Genomic DNA, 26,208 nt, shown 5'->3' on the forward strand with positions numbered 1-26,208 from the left:
GAAGTCAAAGGTATTGCCAGGTAACACATTTATAAATTAATAAAAACATTCCCTTTTAGTGTTTGTCTTTGAAGGTTTTATCATTGATTTAAATCTCCATTCGGTTCCACTTTCCTCCTCCGTTTTATATATAGAAAAATATTTTGATAACATTCATCACTTTGCATGAGTTCCCATACAGTCCAGTAGATTATTGAATTGATAAGGGATGAGTCAATTATTGAAGAGCGGGGTTCCCGATTGTAAAGTTAGTTTGTGTTTGTCCCCAAAGGTTTAACCATATTCATTTAATTCAGAAACGCACAGAAACCAGTTTGCATAGATAACAAGCCGCAGAAGTCCTTGTCAACGTCAACATTTCATTTAAACAACTGGACAGTGTGGAGAAAAAAAACCAAGAGAAAAATCAAATACTGAAAAATCAACTTAAAAACTGTGCAATGCATATTGATCAAACAAACACTTTTCAATAACAAGCATACACAATCAATGAGCTCCTGATTTTTTTTTTTTTTTTTTTTTTTCAATTTCCAAAATCATACCAAACACTTAAGTATGTATAAAAAGGGAAAAAAAAAACATGCTATCTGCTCCACATCAGGCATATAATTGCATCATAAAAACGATGGACATTTCTTGTGCATTGGTATCTTACGACACATCAGTTGTATAGGCCTATTTGATTTCTAACTTAGAAACTGAACGGAAGTATAATAACCTCTGTCTCCATAGAGATAACTGAACCCTAACATATATGTACCGCTTCTGTATTCAACCTCTCGCTCTTTATCCTTTCTATCCTTTCTCACCCACACAGACATCAAAGCATGTTTCAGATAAAGCACAAACTATTTTTGACACTAACATGGTCTACCGTTATCCTCAAATATGGAATTTACATGCCAAACATTTCATATTCAACTAACAAAAGCAGAGAAGCATCACACTAATGTGCTACACAGACCCTCTATGAATGGGTGGATAGATAAGGAGGGGAAAATGGATGGATTGACAATTTAACTGCTTTTCGAATGGTCTACTCTTACAACTATAAACTGATCAAAAAGCATATTTGATTGAACAGAATTACTGAATTAACACAAGTGAAGCAGAAAGAACACTGCATGGAAAGAAAATTAAGTAAACTGAGGTAATGCGCATCTGGCTTGTGCATGATAAAAGCTCTTGGATGGATGATTTCAGAGTTTTTAAGACACAAGGGGCAAAAAAAAAAAAGATACTGAAAAAAAGACACGCACACTCACTTTTAAAAACAATCACAAATCTTATGCGCATGCATATCCTAACTTCCATTCTGAAAATTAAAGTGTCTGAAGTATTTTGGCAATAAAAAAAAATTAAAAAGTGGCGTTTCCGCTATGCACACATCATGGCTGAATTCACTCATGCGCCATAACACTAGCAAAATCAAGTAATGAACAGAAAAAAAAAAAAAACACTTTGATTCAACACTAAGATGGCTTATGATTCACATAACTTGGCTCACTCCTTAAAGGGACAAGTAATTATTAAGCAAGCTTCTCTTTGTTCATACCAGTCAAATATTTAAGACATTAGCACCTAGTCAGACGCCAAAAGGGACGCTAACATCCAATACAGGAAATCTTTGTGGGCAGAAAAATAAGTGCCTTTCCCAAAAACACTTAAGAGGATATGTAATGCCATGCTAGGTGAATGTACCATTTGCATTTCCCTAAAATGAACAGAAACTCATCCTAAAACTGTGCTGCTGCGACATGACACAAGAAGGAAAATGAAACTTTCCATCTATGCTTAATTTGTCAGGCTTTTATTGGGACGGAGGCTAGGAAAATGAACCCTCTCCCCTCTTTATGGGTTCTAACGTCACTCTAGCTGTTGGACAAGAAGATTTGTGCTAGAGTTTGGCAGAACTTGAGCATTCTGTCACTCGTTCGTTTTTCAGAGATGTGTCAATAAAGAGGCAAATCCTTTTGCGATACCGAGGACTTATTGCCCAGCTTTTGATAAGTAAACAGTATCTGACATCTCGTCCTTTAAAAAAGGCCAGATGATTATTTCTGATTTATCCTAGTGCGATCTAACAGACCTATATTTCTATAAAACAGAAAATAACCATTCGACATTGCTAAAAATGTAAATGGCACTTCTGCACCCATAAAAGTTTAAAAGAACCGTGTGTAGTGAATCTACTTTAGCTAGTCTCTGAAGTGACTTAAAAACGTAGGGAGTGCAAGTTTCCGGCCAAATTCCTCCAGCTTAAAGGATGCAAGTCTCTCTGAGTGTACAAAAATCATTATACACATAGATATTTTATATAGACTATATACAAGATTTATATGCACAATTTCCTAAAGCTTAATGGATAAATGGTCCTGTACAATTAAAAAAAATTACATTATGAACATGAGATTATTAACAAGAGATGTCCTCTCTCTTCATCTTTATGATCAACTGATTTTTCCTGTCTTTTTGAGTGCATTATGTCCCTTAAAAAAAAAAAGATCTCAAGGATACATAGTCTACAGCTCAGTGCCAGGAACAGTGGATAAAGCAAATATAGAGGAAACTTTTGGCCTGGTGTTATTCCTCAATGCCTTGACTAGGTGGGAAGGGCAGGGCTATGGCATGCTCCTGTGCAAGAGCTGCTAGCTCTTTGAGAAACTCGGAGAAAATAACAGCACAGTAGACTGCGTTTTTCACCCTTAGAGCCTCTGCCTGCTTCTCCAGGCCAGAGGCCCCACTGGCTCCACCACCCCGAAACAAAGCACTGTGCAGAGACTGCCCTCCATCTCTCACGTGTGCCAAGGCCAACTGAGCTGCATGTCGAGCTCTTGTAGGACTGTTGGTGTGCCTCAGGATAAGATCGCCCAGAGATGGTTTTCGGCTTTTAACTATGGGAGGAAAAAAAGCAACACAGAAAAATACGAAGTTAACATGCCTTGTGCATTACCATGTGCTGCTTCTGTGTCTTTTTTTCATGATAAGAATTGCTTTTATTTAGAAGCGGAACGTATGTCAGATCCACGTCATGTTCAGCTCTTAAAGTAATAGCAGCCAAAATAAACTAATAACCCAGCTTTATTTACAAACATGTGCAGGTTTTTTTTAATTGATTGACAGCACCAATTGATTTATACAAACTAGATAAATATTGGATATGTCTTCTTGTAACTGTGCGGCTCAGAGCGAATGTTGAATTAAATTATTATAGTTTGTGTAAACAAAATACCAAAAATATCCAGAAAAAAAAAATATGCATAATGCTAGACTTTTAATTATAAACAAGCCCGAAATACAGGACTCTTAATTAAAATAGTCTATGGTTTACTCCTTATAGCTTCTCATGTTGTATAAGGGAGATATGCACTCTATTTACAACTATTTACTACATTACAATATAAACCCAATGAAGTAAACTGTTTTTTACTCACTGAATTTATATCATACCCAATTGCTTGGCTTAAAATATGTGTATTATTCTTTATAAAATCAAAAGTCACAAAACCATTTTCTCTTGTTTTTGTTCCTGAGAATGATAATTCCCTTTCATCTACCTACTTAATGAGTCTGATCGACGGAGGTTGGGCACTCCCATGGGTGAGTCGGACCAGTCTAACTTTCCTCTTGCAATCAGAAAGCGGCGAGCCTTTCTTAACATGGCAGGGAAATCCTCGTGTGCTGCTGCAAATGCTTCAATGCGATTTTTTACTGATCCTAGCACCTGAAGAGCAGGAAAAAACAAGGAGTCAAAGAAAAGAAATCAGCATTTGTGATTTTTTGGGGGGTTTTTTATGAACAGCATTTGTTTATACACTTAAGTTCAAGTCAAATTAAAATTTTAATTAATTAAATTAAATTTTAATTAAACTTAACTCCTAGAACATTAACAGTTTGCAGTTTACATTTCAGTTTACAGTTAAAATCAATTTTGACTTGATATTTTTGATCAGAAAACCTACAAACCAATAGAGAGCAACTGAGAGTGATTCAGTCTTTGCATATTATTTATTAAAGCAGTCATGCAGATGGATGTGTCATACTTCTTCGTTATACATTGCTGCATTACCTGAATGAGTGATTTAACACTGGGCTGAAACACCATGTTGGCGTTGAGGAGGAAAGAGCGGAGGAGAGGCTGAGGGTAACAGGCCAGCTGGAACACAACACCCGTCAGCAAAATGTTCACATATAGGGAGTTCTGCATCATACTCTCCAGTTTACTGAACAGGACTGTTATAAATGGACCTACACAGAGGGAGAAGCGGAACCAGTGACTTATGGTTAGCACTTGCTGAACTTGCACAAGTAACATAAGCACTCAAATCTTTAATTTGGTCATCTCTACATCGAGAACCTGTGTACGGTTGAGCAAGAGGCTGTCCGAGGGGTCGTGCAGGGCTAAACACCGCAGGGGCAGAGCTGTCAGGCTTCGTTTCACCGGAGCGCTGCTCAGTCTCCACTGGAAGACATTCCTCATCTGTCAGGCTAGAAGCAGGAGCAGTGCGAAATTCCCGAGAGGACTCCTCCGAGCTGCGTGAAAGAACCCTCCTCTCCCTTACACGTTCCTCCAGCTCCCTCAGCTCCTGGTGAAAAGCCTCAATGCTTATTCCCTGGCATTTCGAGTCTCCAGACAATGGCTCCGAAGGCGCCCGCTCCAGCAACTCCTCAATCAGACGCTCAACAGACTCCGGACCCCTGCTTTCACGGGGAACTGTGGAAGTATCAGTCAAGGTAGGAACAGGAGACAATCTCTGGCTTTCGCCTTGTAGACACTCTTGGGCAGAAGAGGGCACAGAGGTTTGATGTTGCAGATGTGGCTTCACCTGCACCTGAGATGATTTCATTGCCGATCCTACATGGAAATCATTGTAGTCAACCGGGCCTATACCCATCGACCCATTCATCCCTGTCTCCACTATGCTGTTATTTACATCAGAGTCCCTTTTCACCTTCTTAACTTCCATTCTATCGTCCACACTGTCTGTGAGCTCCACCTGCCCCGTTCCATTATAGAGTGCGGGATGAGATGTTGAATGAGAGTGTTGGGATACGGTTTCCACAGAACCTGTTATTTCTGTAGAGATAGATGTAGAAGAAGACTGAAGAGGTATAGAACTAGGAAGAAGGCTCCGTTTCTTACTGCGGGGTGTGAGACTGATACAGTTCTTGCTGATGGTAACATCCCACTCTCCACTATCTCGATCTGAACTGCTCCACTCGGCACGTGCTGCAGCCACCACTGCTGCCCTCTGCTGAGCAGGATCCATTACGGAGAAATGCTCTTGTACCATACTGAGGGAGGGGTTAGACGTAGGAGGGGGAGGTGGAGGAGAAGCAGAGTTTGGAGAGGGATTTTCTCCATCGTAAGGAGCTGACCAGTCTCGACAGGCCCAGGAGCAGAGCTCAATACCCTTCCGAGCATCGCGCAGGTATTCCAGGTAGCCAGTCTCTCCTTCTGAAGCGTCTTGGAGTTGATGCATGGGGCTGTCAGGAGAGAGAGGGGAGGAAATGCTACCACGAGGAGAAGAGGGAGCGTTCTCCGAGCCAGACGAGGGGGGGTTGGCTTGACCTCCTGAGCTTTGCTGTCGAATAAAGAGAGCGAGACGGGAAGGAGTGCTAGGTCTGGGGTGCACCGGTGACTCTGAGGTGGGACTACCTAACACTATAGGAAAAATAGAGAGACAAAAAACATTTTGTAGGCATGAACAGTAGCAATTTTACTTAAGTGCAGTCTAAAAGCATGTCTGTAAATGTGACACGGGCTTACCTTTTCCCCAAAAGGCTGGTTCATCATCCCGCTCACCAGAGGGTGCTGCAGTGATTTGGCAGCATTCTGGTATGAGGGAAAGGAACTTGTCAGCTGATTTGCCATAGAGGTCCGTTTCTCTGACTGCCCTTCGCTGACTTAGCATTACATGTGTGCATGGCAACAGATACCTAGAGACAAACATTGAATTTTTTTTTTTTTTTTTCACAAATAATAACTTGAAAGTCACTTTTCAACAGGTATGAGCACCACCAAATGCCTATATGAGTGAATTGTATATAATTATATACAATACACTCATGTGATCTACACTACCGTTAGTAACAGAAAAAAAATAGGTAACTAACATAAAGAGTATATTATGCTCACCAAGTCTGCATTTATTTGATTAAAAATACAGTAAAAACAGTATTACTGTGCAAATTATCACAATTTAATATATGTCACATGGCCCACAAATTACAGTAATATGTTGGTTTGACATTTATTATTATCTTCATCCACGTTGAAATCTTTATACATTTTTGGTGGAGACTGTGACAATAATTTATTTAAAATATTATTAATCATTTGTAACATTATGTCTTTACGGTCACTTTTGATCAACTAAACAAATCATTGTGTAATAAAAGTATTTAATTTTTTATTTTGTTTAAATTTTACTAATCCAAAACCTTTAACTTTGGTCTATTTGCAAAATGCATTGTCCAAATCATCTATAAACAGCCAAAGTTTATTTTGTAGGCTTTCTTGACTGAAAACTGATTTACACACCCAAGCACACAAAATACCTGAGAACAAGCTGGAGCATGAGGTCTTCACAGTTGAGACTGAGCAACGTCTTGAACAGACTCAGAGAGACCATGCACAGCTTCAAAGAGAGAGAAAAAAAAAAGCAATGCAACTTTAGTCACTCCACATTCCCAGGAATATCATGCTTCTTCAATGCTAAGCCAACAGCACTGACAAAAGTGTCTTTTCTATCTATAAATGCACCCCAGCTGTAGAATGTGCCAAACTAACCCGTGAATTGCTGCTGATGCGTGTGAGTAGTGTATCAAGGATGGTGTCGTTGTCATGGCGATGCAATAAAATGAAGCGCAGAAAGGTCTTAAGGAGGGAAGTTTCTGTGATACTGCGTAAAAACAAGTCCAGATATGCCGTGCTTGCTATCATCTCATCCACTGACGACTAACAGAGCAACCATGAAAGAGAAAGAGAGAAGAAATCAAAATTAGAGAAAACGAATACTATGCAAAATATTGTTTTATAATGAATGAACACAGAAACTGCCATTTATGCCAAATATGGCTCACATCTTCAGCCCAGTTCAGTGTGGTTCACCTTGTGCAGAGCGGGGCCCATGACTGGAACCAGGAAGCCGTTGTGGAGGTAGTCAAGGAGTTGGCAGCGCACAAGAGGGTGTGCCACCTGCACTACAGCGTTACAGAATTCAAGACTGTTCATGAACAGCACTAAAGAGGAGACGCCCATCCAGTCCTCCCTCCGCAGGGCATGCCAGTCGTCGCCCCGTACCTCAATCTTTCGTGGCAGGGATGAATACAGTCCACTCAGCCCTGTCGCTAGCACCTGGGAAACAAAACAGTAGGTGCCAACATTATTTCATACAGTTCACCAAGCAATTTCTGCATTTTAAACCTAAACTGAACATTTGCAATATGCACATCGGAAAGCAAAGCAAATGAGGCCTATACATTTGACAAGTTGCAAAAAAATAAATGTATTAAGTTCAATGCCGCTATACCCTGCATGATAACACATTGTGTTAAAATACATACTCAAAATCTTCCTTTTTTTTGCTAAACTTTTTCAAGCACAGTTATTGTTACTCCAACGTCTTGGTGAGGAACAATGATATATTAATGGAAATTCTGCTAAATTTAGGCCATAGGGATTTCTTTTTAATTACTGGATTGTCAAAGCTCAACAATATGGATGAGATGACTGGATTTTCAAATGTGAACATTAAGGTGTTTAAGTATGGTCAAACTAGCCCTGGTCATTCAAATCACAGCTAGTTTTATATCTGGAACTTCACCATCACTGTCTTTAGAGCCACAAAACAGGCCACCAAAGAGCGTACCAGCTAGACCTATGTGTCTCTAGTATAAAAATAGACATATTTGACACAAAGTAAAAAAATAAATAAATAAAGTGGGAAAAGAGGAAAATGTTGAGAGGCACTGCAGCAGAATGAAGTCCTAGATGAGACCTCCATTCGCTTGTGTTAAGTGGGTCAGATGAACGCTCATATTATTCTCAAGAGAAAAGAGGACAGAGGAGAGGAAAGTAGCACATCCACTGAACCCAACTGAGCAAAAGACAAATGGCCTTTTCACTTTACAGTAGCCAATACAACCCAGAGAAAATTACTACAGGATTTTACATCTCCACTGAAACAGCTCCACGAGGCACTCAAGAAATAAACAAGCAACATTTTAATTATAAGGGTTTAACAATTTGCATATCATGCATTATACAATTCATGGTCATTTTATTAATCATCAAAGAAACCATCCTTATCTACTTGTTAGTGGGAACAGAGCATGTTTGTGCCATTATTTAGTCATTTGTAGTGCACTTGTCAAAGGAAGTGATGTAATTTCATTATTTTATCCAGCTGAGATGTTCTAATAATGAATATAGCACGGTGTGTGTCAGAAGATTCGTTAAGGAGTGGATGCATTGATAAAATAATTTATATAATAAAACAAGTTTTATATTTATTAGTTTTAATATTTTAACATATTTTAAAAACATTTTTAAAGGTAAAATGTATGTTTATTTGCAACAGTTATGGTAACAACCATAAAAAGACATTTATTATAATAAAACAGCAACATCTGCTGATGTACATCGTGCTGCATTCGCTGTCAAAGGAACATCCTAGCTGAAGATAATAAGGAAATTACATCGGCCCCTTGGACAAGTGCATTCCAAATGACTACATAATGCACATGCTCTGTTCACTCCAAAGTACCCACTAACAAGGGAATAGGGATGATCACTATGATTTGGAAAATTACCATGAGCCTAAAAATGGCCTAAAATTCAAGGTAAAAATGCCCCAGTATGAGGTTTTGTCTCACATAGGGATAGAGCAGTTCCGTAAAGAAGAAGCTATTTTTGCATTATATTTCTAACACAATGTTATCCGTTTTTTGCTCAAGTTTATGTTAGACCAATTTTTAAATGTCTACTTAATACTTCCTTAACACAAAAATAGCTTTAAATAATCTTTTTTTGTATTTTCACTGTCAAATTTATTTTGCGATTAACGTACTATAAAAATTTTAAGCACGCACACACATCAACAACACACTCATGCTTACTGGGCAGAAGTAGGAGTTCTCTGCGATGTGACGTGCAACAGCGTGGTTGCTGGCAGAGGTTGCCATGACGAGCAGCAGCGCGTCACGGGCCTGCTGCCCCAGAGAGCCATCTCGATGTATAAACGGCACCAACAGGGAGAAGATCAGCAGGTTAGTGGGACCCTGCTGTACAGGTCCACACCTAAATATCAACTCCAAAACTGCAGTTTCCTTCGCCATGCACACACATACCTGACACAAACAAACATTATTCAGTTACAAATTAGGAAAACACATTTTACTATGCACAAAATCACAGTACAGCTGGATGTGCCCTTTATGCTTGGGCTCCTATTACATTTTTGGCCTGCTTTTTCCAATAACTAATAGAGTATTCTCATTAAAGGGAAAAAAACATACACACAGAACATTTGCAACTAATTAGCCTTTACTCCTCATTTGTGTGGAGAACTGAAAAATGAATGGTTGAATGGTTTATGTTAGGATCTATCAAATATTTTGACTCTTAATACGACCATCATGGAATTTAGTTTCTGTGTTGTTTGTAATCACATATTCTAATTTTACTGAATATTTGTCTGGTCATGGAAAGACATTCCTGTCAGAAAAATAAGTTAGTTCTAACCCTATCTCTACCCCAACCCAAAACATAATTTCAAAATCAAATCAAATTACAGGGAAATGACCCTAACCAAGTTCTAAGATCAATTCAAATGTATTAGTTATAATACATATTTATATATTATTTTTAATAATAGATATTTATAAATGATTTGCAAGAACTAAACTAATAATAATAATAATAATAATAATAATAAAAAGGTTATGTGTAGGCCTGCTCATGACTAACAGTTAATTGTTCAAACAGGTGTCGGAATCTTCCGGTCAAACACCTGATTTAGCAGCAGTACGAGGCTGGACTCTAGAGCAGCAGGGCAACCCAGCTGGGGATCCACACATGCTCCCAGCAGGCTTAGGAGCGGTTGTAGCACTGCACTGTGCAGGAGCAGGGGCTGATGTGACTGTCCGATCAGCATCTCAAACAATTTCAACAGCTCCAACTGGCTGTCTGGATCCAGACCACGGCGCAAATGCCATTGTACCAACTCATCAAGGATGTTCTCTGCCACCACCATCTCCAGAATAGGACCCTTTGCTGCAGAAATTTCACAATCCACTGTTACATACAACACCCTCTAACACACCGCGCTAAAATATAAAAACAGCACAAACATATGCTCCAACGAGCTCACAGGAGAGTGTTTTAACCTGGTGATTCAATGTCTCCCCCTGCTGGTCTCTCTTCAGCTAACAGGCACAGCATCTGATCTGTGTGATTGCGAACTGCAGTGAGATCGTCGGCATAACCACCCACTGAAGACTCTCTGTGTTTCAACACCCCTGACACCTGACAAAAAGACAAAGAAAAAAGTTAAACTATATTTGCGGCAAGGTCAAAGAGGGATAGGTGTCTGTATTGACGTAGTGGAAAATAATCCAAATAAGATAGCACTGAAGTACATAAAGGAGGAAAACCTGTTGATGTGTGGGTGTACCTACTGCATGTATTACATTTGAACTGACATGACATAAAGACATAAAACTATAAAAGAATGTTTTCACATAAAACATTTCCAAATCACAAACCAAGCAAATAAAAAATGATTGACATTAATATGGAAAGACAACTATGAGCCTTTTCATCAGAGCAGCATGCAGAGCATTTATTTTAACCCTAAAAAGCCCACACACATTATTATGTTTCACAAATGAATTCATAAGCTCTCCGTTTATCAATCTAAATTTGATGAAAACCCTGTTGCATACAACCAAATACATGCCCCTCTGTCTTTTGACTGATAGTTCAAACATCTTTAACACTTTAAAAATTTTATTTACATGCAGATTATTTACACAATTATCTAGAAGGAAAACACAACTATGCTGTGTCTCACCTGTCTCCAGTGGTTTTCAAACACCATAAGACAAGTCTCAGGGTCGGCAGTGCATGGGCTGGATGGAGCTGCATGTCGACCGGTCCGAGTGCCTGGACCTCTTGGAGTTAAACGACTCAGCCAGCTCATTTTAGCACATAAGCTGATCCAAATTTGATCAAAACGTCAACAGGGAAAGAATAAAGGGAGAGAGGGAAGAAAAGTGTGGAGAGGGAGAGAAAAGGGAAAAGGGGAAGGGGGTAAGGCGGCTCACAAAAGGCGTCCAAAAATCAAGAAATAAAGAGTCCAGCTTAAAGAAATAAAATCATAGAAAGGATGGAATCCTGTTGAAGTCTGCAGCAACAGTCACTGTACACCAGTGATTAGTGTGTGAGCATGCGAGGCTTGTCTGCACTCCCTGTCATCCAGTTTGCTGTCGGCACAATACTCCATACCGATACATAGACTCCTCCACACACACCTGCAGGGACAGAAAGAGAGCGAGAGGTCATTGATGACACATTCACACCTGCAGGTAAAAACAAAAACAGTACAGCCAGTGAGTATAAAGGTTAGATTCTGTGGGAGATCGAAAGGGCAAGGCACACAACATACATTCCATCAGGACCTATTTTAAGAACTGATTAACATACATTTTAATAGGATTAATATATACACTCATGTCAGTGATGGAAGCTGAAAAGTCAGCTTTGCCATCACAGGAATAAAAACATTTACAAATTCCTGGAGGGCTGCAACTATTTTGGGAATTAATTAACATAATTAATATATACACTGCAAAGTTCAAAGGTACAGGGACTGGAGTAACTGGGGATAGGATGAGTTGCCATTACAGCAATACATCTTTTTCAAATATTTTCTAAATATTTCTTTACAGCGTGAAATGCAGTATTACCAAGCATATAGGATCTAAATCGAAAAAGGAAGTGAACTAAACAGAAGGGTACCAAAAAGTGGTATGGTACGGTTCACTATTTTGGTACCATTTACAATGGAAACGGACATAATTGCGTACCTTACTGCTCAATGGAAACGAGCCATAAGTTAAAAGATTCTAATCCTCGAATCTGACTGGATAGCTTCTTCTGCTGATATTTCAACTGTAAGTTCTAGACGGGCTGTCAGTCAATGTAGTTTCATTGCTATGCCACAAGATGGAGGCAAGAGAGATTTTAAACTGTTCATTCAACTATACATTCAAAATTGCAGATTTCATTCAAAGATAGTTTTAATTAAACGTACTGTTGACCAGCAATGCGTCAATGATATAACAGATTTCGGTTTACTTGGACATGACTTCCACAAATACGCCTGAAGGACAGATGCGGGTAATCGCACTCGATCAGTCGATCTCCGTTTAGGCTTGTTACGTGGAAATTTACTGAACATTTGTACAAATCAACATGGTACACGTTTTCATTGCTAATATCAAGTAATCTACACACGCACAAAATGTAAATCGAGAAGTGAGAAACCTTACAAAAAAGAAAACTAGCAAATAGAGCATTTGCTGCGGTTGTTGCATACCTCTGCTGTTATGCTCGTCGATAGCACTGTATTTTGAGATTGTGAGGTTATCGCGACAGCCTGTTCTTTTCTAGCACAAACGCATAATACATGCATGTCTGAAGCAAAATTATGGTACAGGGTGTGAATATTAATCGATTCGGGCAGATGTTGCTTGGTAAACTTCTTGGAGCCGTTTACCAAGTAATTTAATGAATATTCAAAATTCGAGCATTCCACATAATCGCATTATTAATCTGATTAATGCACATTTAACGTCTGCCTTCATTTAATACGTTTGAGCTACTGGGTAAATGTACTTATTTATAAACATCCTGATTAGGACTTCCATAAAAAAAGCATTACCAATAAAGAACCAGTAAGCGTCAAAGTGCTCCTAGCCAGAATTTGTTAGCATAGCACCCTGAGATAAAGAATTAATGTTTGAAAGCAGAAAGGAATAAAAGGCTTAATAATAAATAAAGCATACTAGTAGATCTCCATATCAGATTCACCATCTAATCAATATGGTGTCTGGTGAAACAACTGTACACATAATACAACAGGCAAAATATCCCTAAATACTGCAAATGGCAACCTACTGTATATTCGTCTACGCATTCAGCTGGCATTTGTAAAAACATAGCTGCAAAAAAAAAAAAAAAAAACCTGCATGCATTACACACGTCTTCCTGTGGTCTTTACTTATGCAACAACACTTCCTGTGTTAATTAAAACCTGTGACACCTATTGTTTTAGTATTTTTTGAGACTTGAATTTCAGTACAAACAACAAGCAGACTTGAGAAATGGTTTTAAAAATGCAAACACAAATTCAAAAGCTATTTTAGAGGAAGCACCAAACACATACAGACACTCCACCCTGCCATTCACTAAAAACTTCCTTGACCGAGTAGTAAGGCTTCCTTCCCTATGAGAACTCCCTCACATGGTATTCATAACTCCCTCATCCAGTTCACAATTCCAATGACATGCTGCTATAGAGGCTGTCTCTTGAGGAAGGGCCCCTGTACAAGGGAGGAGCCATGTGTCACAAAGGCTTCTTGGTACTGTAAATTGGATGGTATGAGTCACAGGCAAATTCAACTACAGCAGGGTCCAATGTTCCAGACTGAGTCAAACAACATCTACTTACAAATGCACAGTTTCTAGCTAGCAAAGAGGCGGTACGATAGCTTAGCACAGTTTCTTTCTCCTTTAATTAGTTTAGTGTCTTTCAGAGTGCGCACAGCCCGGCTGACCACTCTGATACTCTCCCTCTATCATAGTTATTGCTTAAGTCAGTCTCTCTGGTTACGTCACTGCCAGATGATATATGCTGCAATGTCTATGCATCATCAACACGAACATACATTATAATACATTATAACAACTGTCATATAAATGGCATTTATATTCTAAAACAATGTTGCAGGTTTTTTTTTCTAGGTAAAACAAATCCTTATTAGTAAAGTAGTAGTGGTAATATCAAAAAAAAAAAGATGATGCTCAGCCTTTATACTCAAAAATATTTTAAAGAATTTTTTGAAAATGTGATTTTTCAGATAGAGGGTTTCTGAAAGTGTTATGAAGGTAACAAAGACCTTTTTGGCCAAAGTAAGAAAAAGTAAGGCCCTGTTTGCAATTGCACATTGTCGAATGGAACCATAGCAAATATTCGATCGCGTCAAAATGAGTATGGCGCATCTGAGCTACTAGAGATGACATCTTTTGTAATGTTCACTACCCCATTCACACATTGGTGGGTGGAGTTCCACTGACACTGTGGAGTGTAAATATCCACTGCCAACAAGATACATTAAAATGGTCTTTAAATGTAAATAACTAGCATTTTTTGAAATTTTCTAAATATAACTTCATGCATGTCCATTACTTTTAAATTAATTTACAAAAAAGAAAAAAAATGCTAATGGCTTGCATAGATCTGCTCTTAACCACGATAATATGGAAAAAATCTTGTACTGTATTTTCTGATCACAAAGGTTTTAGGTGTACGTTTTTGACTCTTCTAAATGATATGTTTGTAGATATTTAGGAAGCATGTTATGTGTTATATGTTATGTTTCTCTGAAAAATTATTTTACTTTGAAATGTGCATTTCAAGGATGGAATTTGGAGTTAGCAGAAGTGCATAAAGCATGCTTACGGTCCATAAATAATATTAGCTGCCACACCAATGCAAAGAATAATTTGTGCTCTTCATCCTGGTCTTACCATATTGACACTGTCACACACCTGTTCTTAATCCCAAGATATAATTTTGGAAACTCACAGAGACGGAGAGTTTTTTTAGCAAACACTTTGCTGGCTACAACATTCCAGCATAACACAACTAGTGGTGCCATAATGGGACTAAACAGCGGAGATTATCTGAGCAGTCCAGAGTCAGTCAGCTCTGCCTGCTTACTGACTGCTTAATGCCCCAGGGAGAACAGTCAGCTCCTTGTGTTTCACTGTGATTTCTTTATCGACCCTGCAACCACAAACACCACAGATGCACACTACTGGCATATCAAGATTCACATCTATATGTCTTTTAAAAACATTAACACAAACTGTTGTGACTCACCCCAGGCACATGCTAAGTGTTTTAACAATTGACTGTAAGCAACTGAAAGTAACTTTAAGAAACAATATATCATTGGTGAGGACAATCGTGCTGAACTGAAAAGATCATCTCCCAGGCAGTAAGGACACATAGAGGAGACACCTGCATCATGTGCATAAACGTGCACTCGTACGCATACACAAACACATACTGCTTACTCTGAATCAAACATCAAGTCTCAACACTGCAAAGAGAGGTTTAAGCCTTCTCTTGGTTGATCAAGTCATCGATTCATACATGTTTTGCTTTTAACAGCTATATGAACAGAACAGCATGAGATAGAATAAACCATGAAATTTGTCTGTAAAGTTGTCTTAAAAAGCAATATTTAAGGGGTGAGGCTCTGAAAAAAATAGGTTGAACATTTTAAATCAACTTAAATATGATAATATTAAGCATACTTAGCCTAAGATGTCAGCAAATCAAGAATTTACTAAAATTTGAGTTTTGCATACTTAATTTTTGTGAAACAGCATCATAATGATTACTGAATTCTCCGGAAAATAAGATGCACCTGCCTATAAGTTGCACTGGGTCAAAACTGCATTGTTGCTAGAAAAAACAAACAATTAGTTGCATTGGTGTATGTTAGGCACATTCAGAAATCATGTAGAATACCTAGAATACATAAATAAAAAGTACTTGCAAACATTATAGAAATTATAAATGTATATTACACCCACATGGTATTCAGAAGCGCAGAAAAGGAAAAAAATATATAAAGTATAAAAGAAAAATAATGAAAGTAATATTCGTTATTAATAAGATAAACCATGTAAAAATAATACTGAATCTATCGCATATGCAAGATGTGCCAAATAATTTTGGTCTTGCGCAACACTCTCATTCACCACAAATGCAAATGTGCTTTGTGCATGTTTTATGTAGGTGTGTGTGTGTATATATATATATATATATATATATATATATATATATATATATATATATATATATATTATATAAACATATTTTATAAATTTCATAAATTATTTTAATTTAAAATACACTGCTGCCAAATCAACTGTTATAGCAATGACTTTGCATGTTGACCTATATTGCAAGGCTGTTTGAGAATGTGACAGAAGGGGGAAAGGGGTGGAGAGAGATAGAGAAGTAAATGGAGAGGACTCTCTCTTATAGCTCTGAGGTCAATGAATCATTAGCCAGGTGTCTGTCTTGGCAACTCACAGGTAAAGTCTTAATGGTAGGTTAGCAGATCAGGAGAAGGTAAACATGCAAGTGTAATTACTAGATTCACATCAGTGCATTCTTTAAACTGATGAGGTGGACCTAACGTAATGCTAACAGATCTGTGCTGTTACCACAAAGCAAAAAAAGAGAATGGGTAAATAAGATAATAGTTCCTTTAATAAGATACACTTCTGGTCTTTAAGAATCGCTGTACTCTTAATGAAGACGTTACACAAAAACACTACCTCTAAATATATAGTAGTCTGCTTGAACAAGGCTGTTTTCTCAAAGATTGACATTACACTGCAAATCTGAGCCAAGGTTATTTAAAAGAAAGGACATCTGAAACATGTCTGTCCCACCAAATGCTTATACTTCCTTATAATTAAATTTTTAGGCCACACATTTACTTCTCTTTTGGAATTTTTTATATTTATGGGAATTGGGAAAGGTGAATCATACAAAACTATAATGACTAAATTCACTGGAATTCAATTACAGAGTGTTGACCACTGGTGGTTGGAAATAAGGGAAACAGAACAGAGCGAGAGAGAGAGAGAGAGAACAAACAAGTGCATTCCTTAGGTTATAATCATCAAGGGTTCAAAGTTCAGTCATTCTGACACCGAAATGAATTTAGGACTGCTGCGGCAGTTTCTGAAGGGAAATAAATCTCCAACAGAACGGGTCACAATGACTCCAGCAATTGTGTGTACATGTCTGTGAACAGGGGGTGTAGACAGAAAGACAGACTGAGAGAGTCTGAAGTACATCTTAACTAGATCACAAAAAGCTTATGAGGTTCTATGGCACGGAAATAGTAACTGATATTGTATAGACGGAGAAATAGTATGACTGAATCAGTTACTGCAGAAACCTAAAACAACAAAAAATTATTTGATCTCAAATCCCAAAAAAAACATTAAATATTATACTCCGCTAGCTACCAAGGAAGTAATTTTAATTTAGTTTGAAATAAAATATTTAGTAATTTTATTACTAAAAATGACATGAAACAAAATTAATTAAAAGAGTAATGAAAAAATATTATATTATCACAATTATACTAAAATAACACTGGCCATAATTAGCTTTTCCAAAAATGGGATTAACACAGCATTTGATAAAATAAGATAAAGATGAGAATAATAAATCAATAATTAGTAGCACCTACCTTACCTTCTATTAAAAATGCAAAGCATTTATTCACCCAAAAAACCAAGCAATACAGTCTACATTTATTGATAAATACTGTGACTTCACATATAGTCTTCAGCTCAACAGGCTTATGTGTGAATGACACATTCAAACTCAAAGGAGCAGCTTCCATTGCTGCCACCAAGTGTTGTAGTCATTATCTTATTCACGAGAAATTGTTTTCAAACACGCATCACATCCAAGTGAATAAACTATTATAATCAAGAGTTACCGTTTGACTCGTTTAAAAACAGGTTAGTTACAAAAGAACAGACCGCCTGATTATATATGATTTGGACTGAAATGATTCACCATAATTATCACCTGCCCCACAGCCTAGTAGCTGACTACTCGGGTTACACAACAACACAACAGTCATTTTGAAGCATGTGGTTCATCGCTTAATGACAACATAACATCACAACATTTTACGGGTTAAAACTAGAACGGCCAGACCACTTAGCATAATGATAACGTCACCCTGCGGGTCAAAAGCCACTTATAACAGCAGAGCAAAAAAAACAAAAACACGACCACAGTTGATAGTTCATACCGAGAAGCTGACCTGCAAATTCCTAACCAGCTGTCAATCACATATTCAAGTTTATGCCAATGCAGCTCCGTCTTTCTCACTTCCAGTACGAGTGTGTGTCACGCTACACATTCCCACGCAGTGATGTGTCGTTTTAAACACATAAACTAGAAACCGAGCGGTTAGGATCCGTTATTCCGTGCGGTCCTGTCAAGTGGATAACGAAAAAATCAAACCCAATTCTCGGCGCTTTCAACGTTAGCATTGTTTATGGAGTGTAACTCGCGCGTATATTCTTCCGCTGCCAGTGATATTTCTCGTCTCATCCGTGTGGGGTTTTCACCGTTAGCCGCACAGTGAGCTCGCGACGGGTCAGATTTGATTTGACGCCGTCCGTTGAGCTCGCGAGCGGAGCGGGAAACGAGCCGGGGACAAGACCGCACAGCGCTATTCGGCCTTTGAAACTCGAGCAGGAAATACTTACGCAAGCGAGTGCTGTTTTCCGCTTCGCTCTCCGCCGCGACCTGTCTATCCTGAAACGGCGAATCTCAGATTCGTAAACCTCTCCCTTCGTCCCGCAGCCATCTTTCTCCTCAGATTGCACGGACACACCCACGCGCACGGGACGCTGTGACGTCACGCCGGAGGGTGGCGGCCATGCCGAGAAGTCCGTTGTTTTGCTCGGAGCGCCTCCGCTGGGGAAATGCGAGAATTGACGAAGCGGCGTATGAATATTTAGTAGCTCGCGATGACGTTGCGTTATTTGGTAACCTATGAGGGGCGACCAGACGCGGTGATTAATATTCATGAGTTGGCCACACGGTAGGTTAAATGCGTCCACCGCTGTAAAGAGGAAAAAAAACCTTTGGTATAAATGCTGCCATCAAGTGGTAATAAGATGTATTTTTTGTTATGCCTGATAGCGTTATAATCATAAAACAAAATTTCATTCTTTATTAATAATAAAGTACTTACTATGCTTTCTATTATACTGCATATATTATATAGTATTTAAACATAATAGGGCTATCTTTGTGTTTTTAAGTGGAAAGAGTGAGGTTTTAGACACTTGATGGACACTTAATCTATCAGCTTCCTCACAGAGTTTGCATAGAGTTCACACCGAGTGCTGAGCAGGGAGGAAACTGCTCACCTGTTCCTCTGGAGAAATGGTGTCATGGCAATAAGCATCACACAGTACCTGTGCTATATGGGTGGGGCTGCTTGTTGTCATGACGACGCAGCTATGTGGTCAAACAATGGTTGTGTTTTCTTCATCTGTCCTGTAATGTTGTCTGTCATAAACTTACTTAGCTTCATATTTTCTTTGTAAATACTAAATATGAACACAAATCGCTGGGCAAGGCTTTTAACGTGGCAACGCATGAACAAGAATGGTGAAGAGGAAGGGAATAAGGAACAAGAACCAAAAGAGAAGAAGAAAGAAGAGACTACAAAATTAAAGTGAGTTTTAGTTTCTAATATTTAGTTGTAAATGTTATTACTGTAATATTGTATAATAAATATAATGTAATAAAAATTTATATGAGGTTTAAGTTTGACAACAAGCCACTGCTACGAATACAAATAAATACAGTTCATTCCCATTTAAGGATTTGTATAAAAAGTACACTGAAACCACTAACACTAAATGTTGTAATCTTTTAGCTGGAAAGAATGGATAATAGATCCATCCGAAGAGTTTTATTATACGTGGTTGCAAATTATGATACTCCCTATCTGCTACAACTGGGTCATCATAATATTCAGGTAGGAAAATACTTTTTTTTTGGCTCATTTGCTCGTTTTGCTATTTGGTGTTAAGCTACATCTGTATACTTTTTATAAATTATTTTTTAAACATAACTCCAGAAAAGAAGACAAATAAAATTGGCTTATATATTTTTGGATTTCAAGTCTTATAGTAGTTGATGTGTTAAGTTAAAGTTAAATGTTAATACAGATAGATCACTATAGAGCTTGTGTTCAAATCTCTGTGCATTGTTCAAAGGACGTGCTTCTATACGATCGAGGAGACGTTTCTGGCAACATGGCTCACCTTGGATTATATCTCTGACTTGTTCTACGTGCTTGACACGGTTATTGGGTTTCGCACAGGTATTATAGTCTGAATACTTATTTCACTGTACAAATGAAAAGCAACTTAAGGCACCATTCGCGTTGAAAACCCTCATAAAATGTCATAAAAGGCTTTTAACCTACAGGTTTTCTGGAGCAGGGTATCCTGGTGCGAGACTTGTCCCTTTTAAAAAAGCGTTACATGCGCTCCTCTCGCTTCAAGTGGGACATTGCCTCCCTACTGCCTACCGATCTACTCTACCTGAAACTGGGCATCCACACGCCTCTAGTTCGGGTCAATCGCTTCCTGCGAACGGGCCGCATGAACGAGGCCCTGGACCGCATGGAAACGCGGTCATCCTATCCAAACACCTTCCGCGTCGCCAAACTCATGCTGTATATTTTCGTGCTCATCCACTGGAACGCCTGCGTCTACTTCTCTCTGTCTAATTACATTGGCTTCGGCGCGGATGTGTGGGTCTACCCCAATATCTCCGACCCCGACTTTGCTGCCACGAGACGGCAGTACTTCTACTGCTTCTGGTTTTCCACTCTCATCCTCACCACAGTGGGTGACACTCCGCCGCCCGCTCGCGAAGAGGAGTATCTGTTTTTGGTCGCGGACATGCTGATCGCCGTGCTGGTGTTTGCTTCCGTGGTGGGGAGCATGGGGGACGTGATATCGAGCTTGCGTGATCGTGACAACGTGTTTTTTCCCAATCACGAGCTTGTGAAGGGTTACCTGCGCAGCCGACGCATCAGCAAAGAACTGCAGAAACGAGTCAACGACTGGTACCAGCATCTCCACATCAACAAGTGAGTCTGTCTGTTTCTGGTGTGTGGGTGAACGTGATTTCACCAAGCGCAACATGCTCCTGGAACAACATGCCAATCAGGGATGACTTACAGGAAATGTTCTTTTTAGGCTTTACAACAAGGGTTAGGTGCTTCTGCAACCTATTGATTCGATTCCCCCTGATGTTTGGGATAAATTATGTTATGTTTAGGGCTAGGGGTAGGGTTGGGTCTTTGTTTTTTGGACAGTAATGTTCCAGGAGCAACAAAAGATGTTGATCCAGGGACATCTCTGCCTTGGCAAAATTACAAACAACAGAAAAATTTTAAAGACACTTAAATCAAAATCAAAATCACCTTAGTGAAAAATACATGTACTAAAATGTATTTGAAATGCATTTATTACATGCTATGTATATATATATTTACATATTTATGTGCTTTGCAATTACTCTGTAGTTTTGTACTTAATGCATTTGAATTTTGCAGAAGTAGTGGTGAAGTCTGATAGATCGGTATATATCTGAACAAAATATATATTGAAGTATATTTGATTGCTCTAAAGTGGACATTTTGTGAATATACTTTAGGTACACTTTAAAGACTGACATAGCCTATTATTAAAAGATTATACAATCCTCTGACATTAAACACATTTTAGGTGTAATATTAAGAAATGTGCACTGCAGACAAATAGTATTCCAAATAAAGATGAATAATATTTTTTGTATCAGTCATTTTTATCCCAAGCAATGCAAATAAATATGTTAATAGATTTTAACTTGTATGAAGTAAATCCATTTTTAAGGTTAAGATTAACTACTGTTCAAAAATTGGGCATCAGAAATGAAAAAAAAATTCAAGATATATTAAATTGAACAAAAGTAAACACTTTTATGACAAAAATTCAAATAAACGCTCTCTAAAACTGTAACTTAAAAGTAAAATATTATTTTAAATAATATTAATTTACAATGTTAATGTTTTACTATATTTTTGATCAAAAAATTGCAGCCTTCCTCCAAAAACATTACCAGTCTTATTACCACAAAACTTTTGAAAAGTACTGTAAAAGTAGAAGACTGCTAAGCTGGAGAAGAAATCTAAATATTACATCAAATGGCAACTTAGTTTTAGCCATTTTCTTTCATAGCATGAGATTTCATTTCTTCTCTCTCATTAATATCATCTAAATGTTTGCTCCATCCAAATCTTCTCATGTGTCTGGAACAGAAAGATCACACGGGAGAATGAGATTCTTCAGCATCTTCCAATCACACTTCAGACAGCAATAGCCGTGAGCGTGCATCTGCCCACTCTGTCCAAAGTCACCATCTTTCAGAATTGTGAGAACAGTCTGTTGGAGCAGCTGGTACTTAAACTCACCCCACAGGTTAGAAAACAGGTGGCACACCTGGACAAGATTAAGTCTAACACTAGAGCCAGTTCAGACTTGCATATACTATGGTAATACTGTTGTCATTCTTGGATGGTACGATTTGTTAATAAATATTCGAAGACATACGCTAATCTTTGCTATCCTCCTTAGGTGTATAGCCCAGGAGAGTATGTATGCAAGAAGGGAGATGTAGGTCATGAGATGTACATCATTAAAGAGGGGAAGCTGGCAGTTGTGGCAGATGATGGAGTCACTCAGTTTGCTGTTCTCGGGGAAGGAAACTTCTTTGGAGAAATCAGTATCTTGAACATCAAAGGTAGGAAATGATAAAGATGAGTGCAGAATTCAGAGCTTTTAGTATAATCACATTCCTAATATTCAATAACAACATAGTTTTTAGAATCTCCACATTTCACACATGCTTTTTATTGTTTCGTAAATATGAAAATTGTTCTAAAGACTTACCCTTAAATTTCTAAACAATGTTTTAATAAAAAAAATATATATATATATATGCATTTGCACTCTTTATTATTTCATTATGCCTTTTTTCATGAAAATTTTATGATAGTAAAAGAAAAATCATTTGTTTTTCACTTCTTTCATTTGTGGTTATGTTATTCAAAATAATTTTCAATATCATATTAATATCATCCACAGAGAACTGCATGGATGGATGGACTACATTAAAGTTTTGTTTGGGTTTTTTCTGTTTTTGTTGCATAAAAACATAGTAAAACCATAATGAAACACTTTAGGTGTCCTAATACAAAGTAATTACCTAATTAGTACTTACATTAAATAAAATGTACTTATCACTCTATTAAGTTATGAAACAGCCTGTAAAAACAGTTTGTAATTATGTAGATGTAACATGCAGCTAAAAACTAAGGTGCAGTTAGATAAGGTGTACAGTATAGAGACACATAAAGTACACTTAAGTACAATCTTGATACACTTTATTTTAAGTAGCCTATGTCTGGGTAATATTCTAATGTATTAATTAGAATTTATAAATGAAATTCTAATGTAACAGTAGCAGCCTATTACATCTGCATAATTACAAACTGTTCCATAACTCAGTTATATGATAAGTACATTTTGTTTTATGGCTACTACTAAGTATGTACTAGGTAATTACGAATCGCCATATATAACACTAATTCATCACAATTCTAATAATTGCACAGGTAACAAATCGGGAAATAGACGAACAGCCAACATTCGCAGCATTGGTTACTCAGATCTCTTCAGCCTATCGAAAGAGGACCTGACTGAAACACTTCTCGAGTACCCTGCAGCCAAACGCCTGTTGGAGGAGAAGGGTCGTCAGATCCTGACGAAGATGGGGATGCTGGAAGAGACAGAAGAAGGGGAGGAAGAGGTGGAGAAAACGGAGGACAAGGTGAAGCGCTTAGAGGCCAACCTAGAGACCCTGCAGACCAAACTGGCTCGACTGATAGCTGAACTGGAGTCTAGTGCCCGAAAAATGATGCAAAGAGTGGAACAATTGGAACTGCAAACCGAAGGATGGGAAGGCATTGTGGCCGAGGGTGCACAGGGAGAAATAGAAGAGCAGGGAAAAGTAAAAGAGAGGGAGATTGGGGATGGGAAAGGAGAAGGAGAAGGGGACAAGGAAGATGAAGATGAGCTAGTAGTGGAAGGAGAAAGAGGAGAGGGTGATGGAGGAGAGGAAAGCCTGAGAGAAAAAGAGACAAAGGTAGGAGGGAATGAGAAAAGTGAAAAAGAGACAGAGGACACAGGGGATGAGCTAACAAAGACAAAAAGACAGGATCAGAAAAGAGATTAAATGTAAGTAGAATATATATGTAAAATATACAGATACATTTAAAATATACTGTTTAAATGTTTGGGGTAGATTTAGACATTGAAATGATCAAAAGTGACAGTATAAACGATTCTGCTTAAAAAACACACTTTGCCATCACAGGAATACATTTAAGAACTGTAAAAAATATTGTGCAATATTACTTTATATTTTATCAAATAAACGCAGCCTTGATGAGCAGAAGAGACTTCTTTTAAAAACATTGTATTATCAGTGTACCATATGAATATAATAAAACTGGCATATAGATACAAAAGACAATCTGTGTTATGAGTGCAGTTTTATGATACACATTAAAGGAAACTTGATTACGCTTTGAGAGCATTAAAAAAAAACAAAAAAATAGATTAATAGAATATTAAAAATATAAAAAATGTAATCGGCCCCTACATAATATATAAGGCACCGTTAGCGTTGCTTAGTTGCAGATGTGAAGCTCCATCGAGGCGCTAGGTGGCAGCACATACTCCACTTTTACAGTTACCAGAAGACATCAGTTCGGAGGTAAATGTCTCCTACAGCTATGCTATTAAGATTTATAAGACTATTTCTTCATTAACGAACAACTCCACAGAGGAACAATAGAGAAAACTTCAATAACGTTATAGTCCGCCAAAAGAGTCCTGTGGCACAACCTAATATTACAGCCGTTTGTACGGCCTGGTTTTCACGGTGTGAAATATCCTACCATGCAGAGTTCTTTATTTGTTAGTCTCCTTACTGCATTCTTCTGTTGTGGTAAAGAAAAATACAAGAATGTCGAAAGCCTGCATTGTGGATTCAGTGCTGTTTATCTTTGCTCAGTGCGCTTCTGTGACTCCAAACTCCATCGGAACAGGAAAGCTGCTGTCAGCAATCAATATGCTGCAGTGCAGTTTATAATCGTCTCGTCGTTCTTAATTGAGTAAGTCCGGTAATGTTCTTCTTCAATTAAGCAACAAATTAAGAATACTAATTCACCTTAGCTCAAGCAAATTATTACGCATGCTTAAATATATTATCCTTTTAAATTGTTAGTATTGACGCGACTTTCAACTTGCTTCATTGGTCGCCAAAGCGAAAAACCCACTCTCCCGCTCCTGCTTTGGAGTCTGACGCTCTGATGAATTCCTCAGAGAGTAAGTGTGTTTGTTTTGAACACATCTCGGAGCATGTGCATGTCTTATCTTGCTTAATAACCATTCAAGTGATATCAAATACAGAAACAGCTTCTCTTTCTCTCTGTTTGTCTCTCTGTGTGGTGGTGGGGTATCAGGGCCTGTCTGAACTACACTCCTGCGCTGGGTCCTGCTGTGGTGGCAAATTACTGGGCCTGCCACTGGGTGTATAGTGTTACTCACTAGTGGTGATCGCCGTTGTCCTCAGGTTTGTCTCGACGGGGAAAAAGCGAAATGAAAAACGTGATTAGCTGAAATAGAGTGATAAGCAGAACAACTATGCCCTTTATTTTTTAATATGAGAAAGGACAACCATTCGTAGCATGAATGTGATTTTGCCTGTTTCTTCGTACTGCAAACAGATATGTTATCATGTGAATTTTAGTCATTATCATAATACTATCAACACAGTTGTTTTTTTTAAATAGCTTTAACGTTTAGAGCTTTTTTTTCCTAGTTATTGCCCTATAGTGGCTAATAAATCAGTTTTGCACATTAAAAAATGATGTTAGAATGCATTCTTAGCATTCCTTATATAATGAATGACTTTTGAACAACAACAGCATTTATAATATAACACCAAATATCGATTTTGTACTTCTTCCCGCAGCAAAGAGGTAAAAAATTACATATTCAAACGAGATAAATTCAATATATTCCTACATCTCAGTGAGATTTCGCAGGTGTTTGAGATACAAGCGTAAATGTTGCCGTTATTGCTGTAGATGCCCAGATGTTCACTGCCAAAGGAGGCTTGATATCCAATAAAACTACAATTACAACGGGAGACGCAAAAC

At 38.1% G+C, this 26,208-nt stretch overlaps 2 protein-coding genes and 1 long non-coding RNA gene across 3 annotated transcripts; 2 read left to right on the forward strand and 1 right to left on the reverse strand.

The window, feature by feature from the left end:
• Positions 1 to 11: 11 nt before the first annotated feature.
• On the reverse strand, positions 12 to 18,765 carry fhip1b (FHF complex subunit HOOK interacting protein 1B). Its single transcript, XM_043248589.1, has 13 exons — positions 18,617 to 18,765; positions 11,079 to 11,538; positions 10,393 to 10,531; positions 10,017 to 10,279; positions 9,124 to 9,354; positions 7,115 to 7,360; positions 6,794 to 6,961; positions 6,562 to 6,641; positions 5,771 to 5,940; positions 4,358 to 5,665; positions 4,070 to 4,248; positions 3,562 to 3,724; positions 12 to 2,894 (listed from the first exon to the last, which is right to left on the reverse strand). The coding sequence occupies exons 2-13, from the start codon at positions 11,205 to 11,207 to the stop codon at positions 2,584 to 2,586; spliced, it is 3,387 nt and encodes a 1,128-aa protein (XP_043104524.1). The 5' UTR covers positions 11,208 to 11,538; positions 18,617 to 18,765; the 3' UTR covers positions 12 to 2,583.
• Positions 18,766 to 18,818: 53 nt separating this feature from the next.
• cnga4 (cyclic nucleotide gated channel subunit alpha 4) lies at positions 18,819 to 24,344 on the forward strand. Its single transcript, XM_043248591.1, has 8 exons — positions 18,819 to 18,954; positions 19,498 to 19,596; positions 19,801 to 19,902; positions 20,144 to 20,250; positions 20,358 to 21,027; positions 22,240 to 22,399; positions 22,556 to 22,721; positions 23,596 to 24,344. Exons 1-8 carry the CDS (start codon positions 18,881 to 18,883, stop codon positions 24,213 to 24,215), a joined length of 1,998 nt encoding a protein of 665 aa, XP_043104526.1. The 5' UTR covers positions 18,819 to 18,880; the 3' UTR covers positions 24,216 to 24,344.
• A 361-nt stretch (positions 24,345 to 24,705) lies between these two features.
• LOC122352145 lies at positions 24,706 to 26,000 on the forward strand. Its single transcript, XR_006251858.1, has 3 exons — positions 24,706 to 25,158; positions 25,272 to 25,372; positions 25,510 to 26,000. It is a non-coding gene; the product is annotated as an uncharacterized LOC122352145 (long non-coding RNA).
• Positions 26,001 to 26,208: the final 208 nt, after the last annotated feature.

Source organism: Puntigrus tetrazona, chromosome 9, assembly GCF_018831695.1.
Source record: "Puntigrus tetrazona isolate hp1 chromosome 9, ASM1883169v1, whole genome shotgun sequence".
Taxonomy (NCBI): domain Eukaryota; kingdom Metazoa; phylum Chordata; class Actinopteri; order Cypriniformes; family Cyprinidae; genus Puntigrus; species Puntigrus tetrazona.

What these genes read in the sequence shown, in the direction of transcription:
- cnga4 (XM_043248591.1), top strand. Translation starts at nt 18,881, where the DNA reads ATGACGTTGCGTTATTTGGTAACCTATGAGGGGCGACCAGACGCGGTG. An exon ending in TGGGTCATCATAATATTCAG is followed by an intron (nt 19,903 to 20,143) that starts GTAGGAAAATAC and finishes CATTGTTCAAAG; the next exon opens with GACGTGCTTCTATACGATCG. An exon ending in CAGTATCTTGAACATCAAAG is followed by an intron (nt 22,722 to 23,595) that starts GTAGGAAATGAT and finishes ATAATTGCACAG; the next exon opens with GTAACAAATCGGGAAATAGA.
- fhip1b (XM_043248589.1), bottom strand. Translation starts at nt 11,207, where the DNA reads ATGAGCTGGCTGAGTCGTTTAACTCCAAGAGGTCCAGGCACTCGGACC. An exon ending in TCGTACTGCTGCTAAATCAG is followed by an intron (nt 9,355 to 10,016) that starts GTGTTTGACCGG and finishes TGTTTGTGTCAG; the next exon opens with GTATGTGTGTGCATGGCGAA. An exon ending in GCATCAGCAGCAATTCACGG is followed by an intron (nt 6,642 to 6,793) that starts GTTAGTTTGGCA and finishes CTCTCTTTGAAG; the next exon opens with CTGTGCATGGTCTCTCTGAG.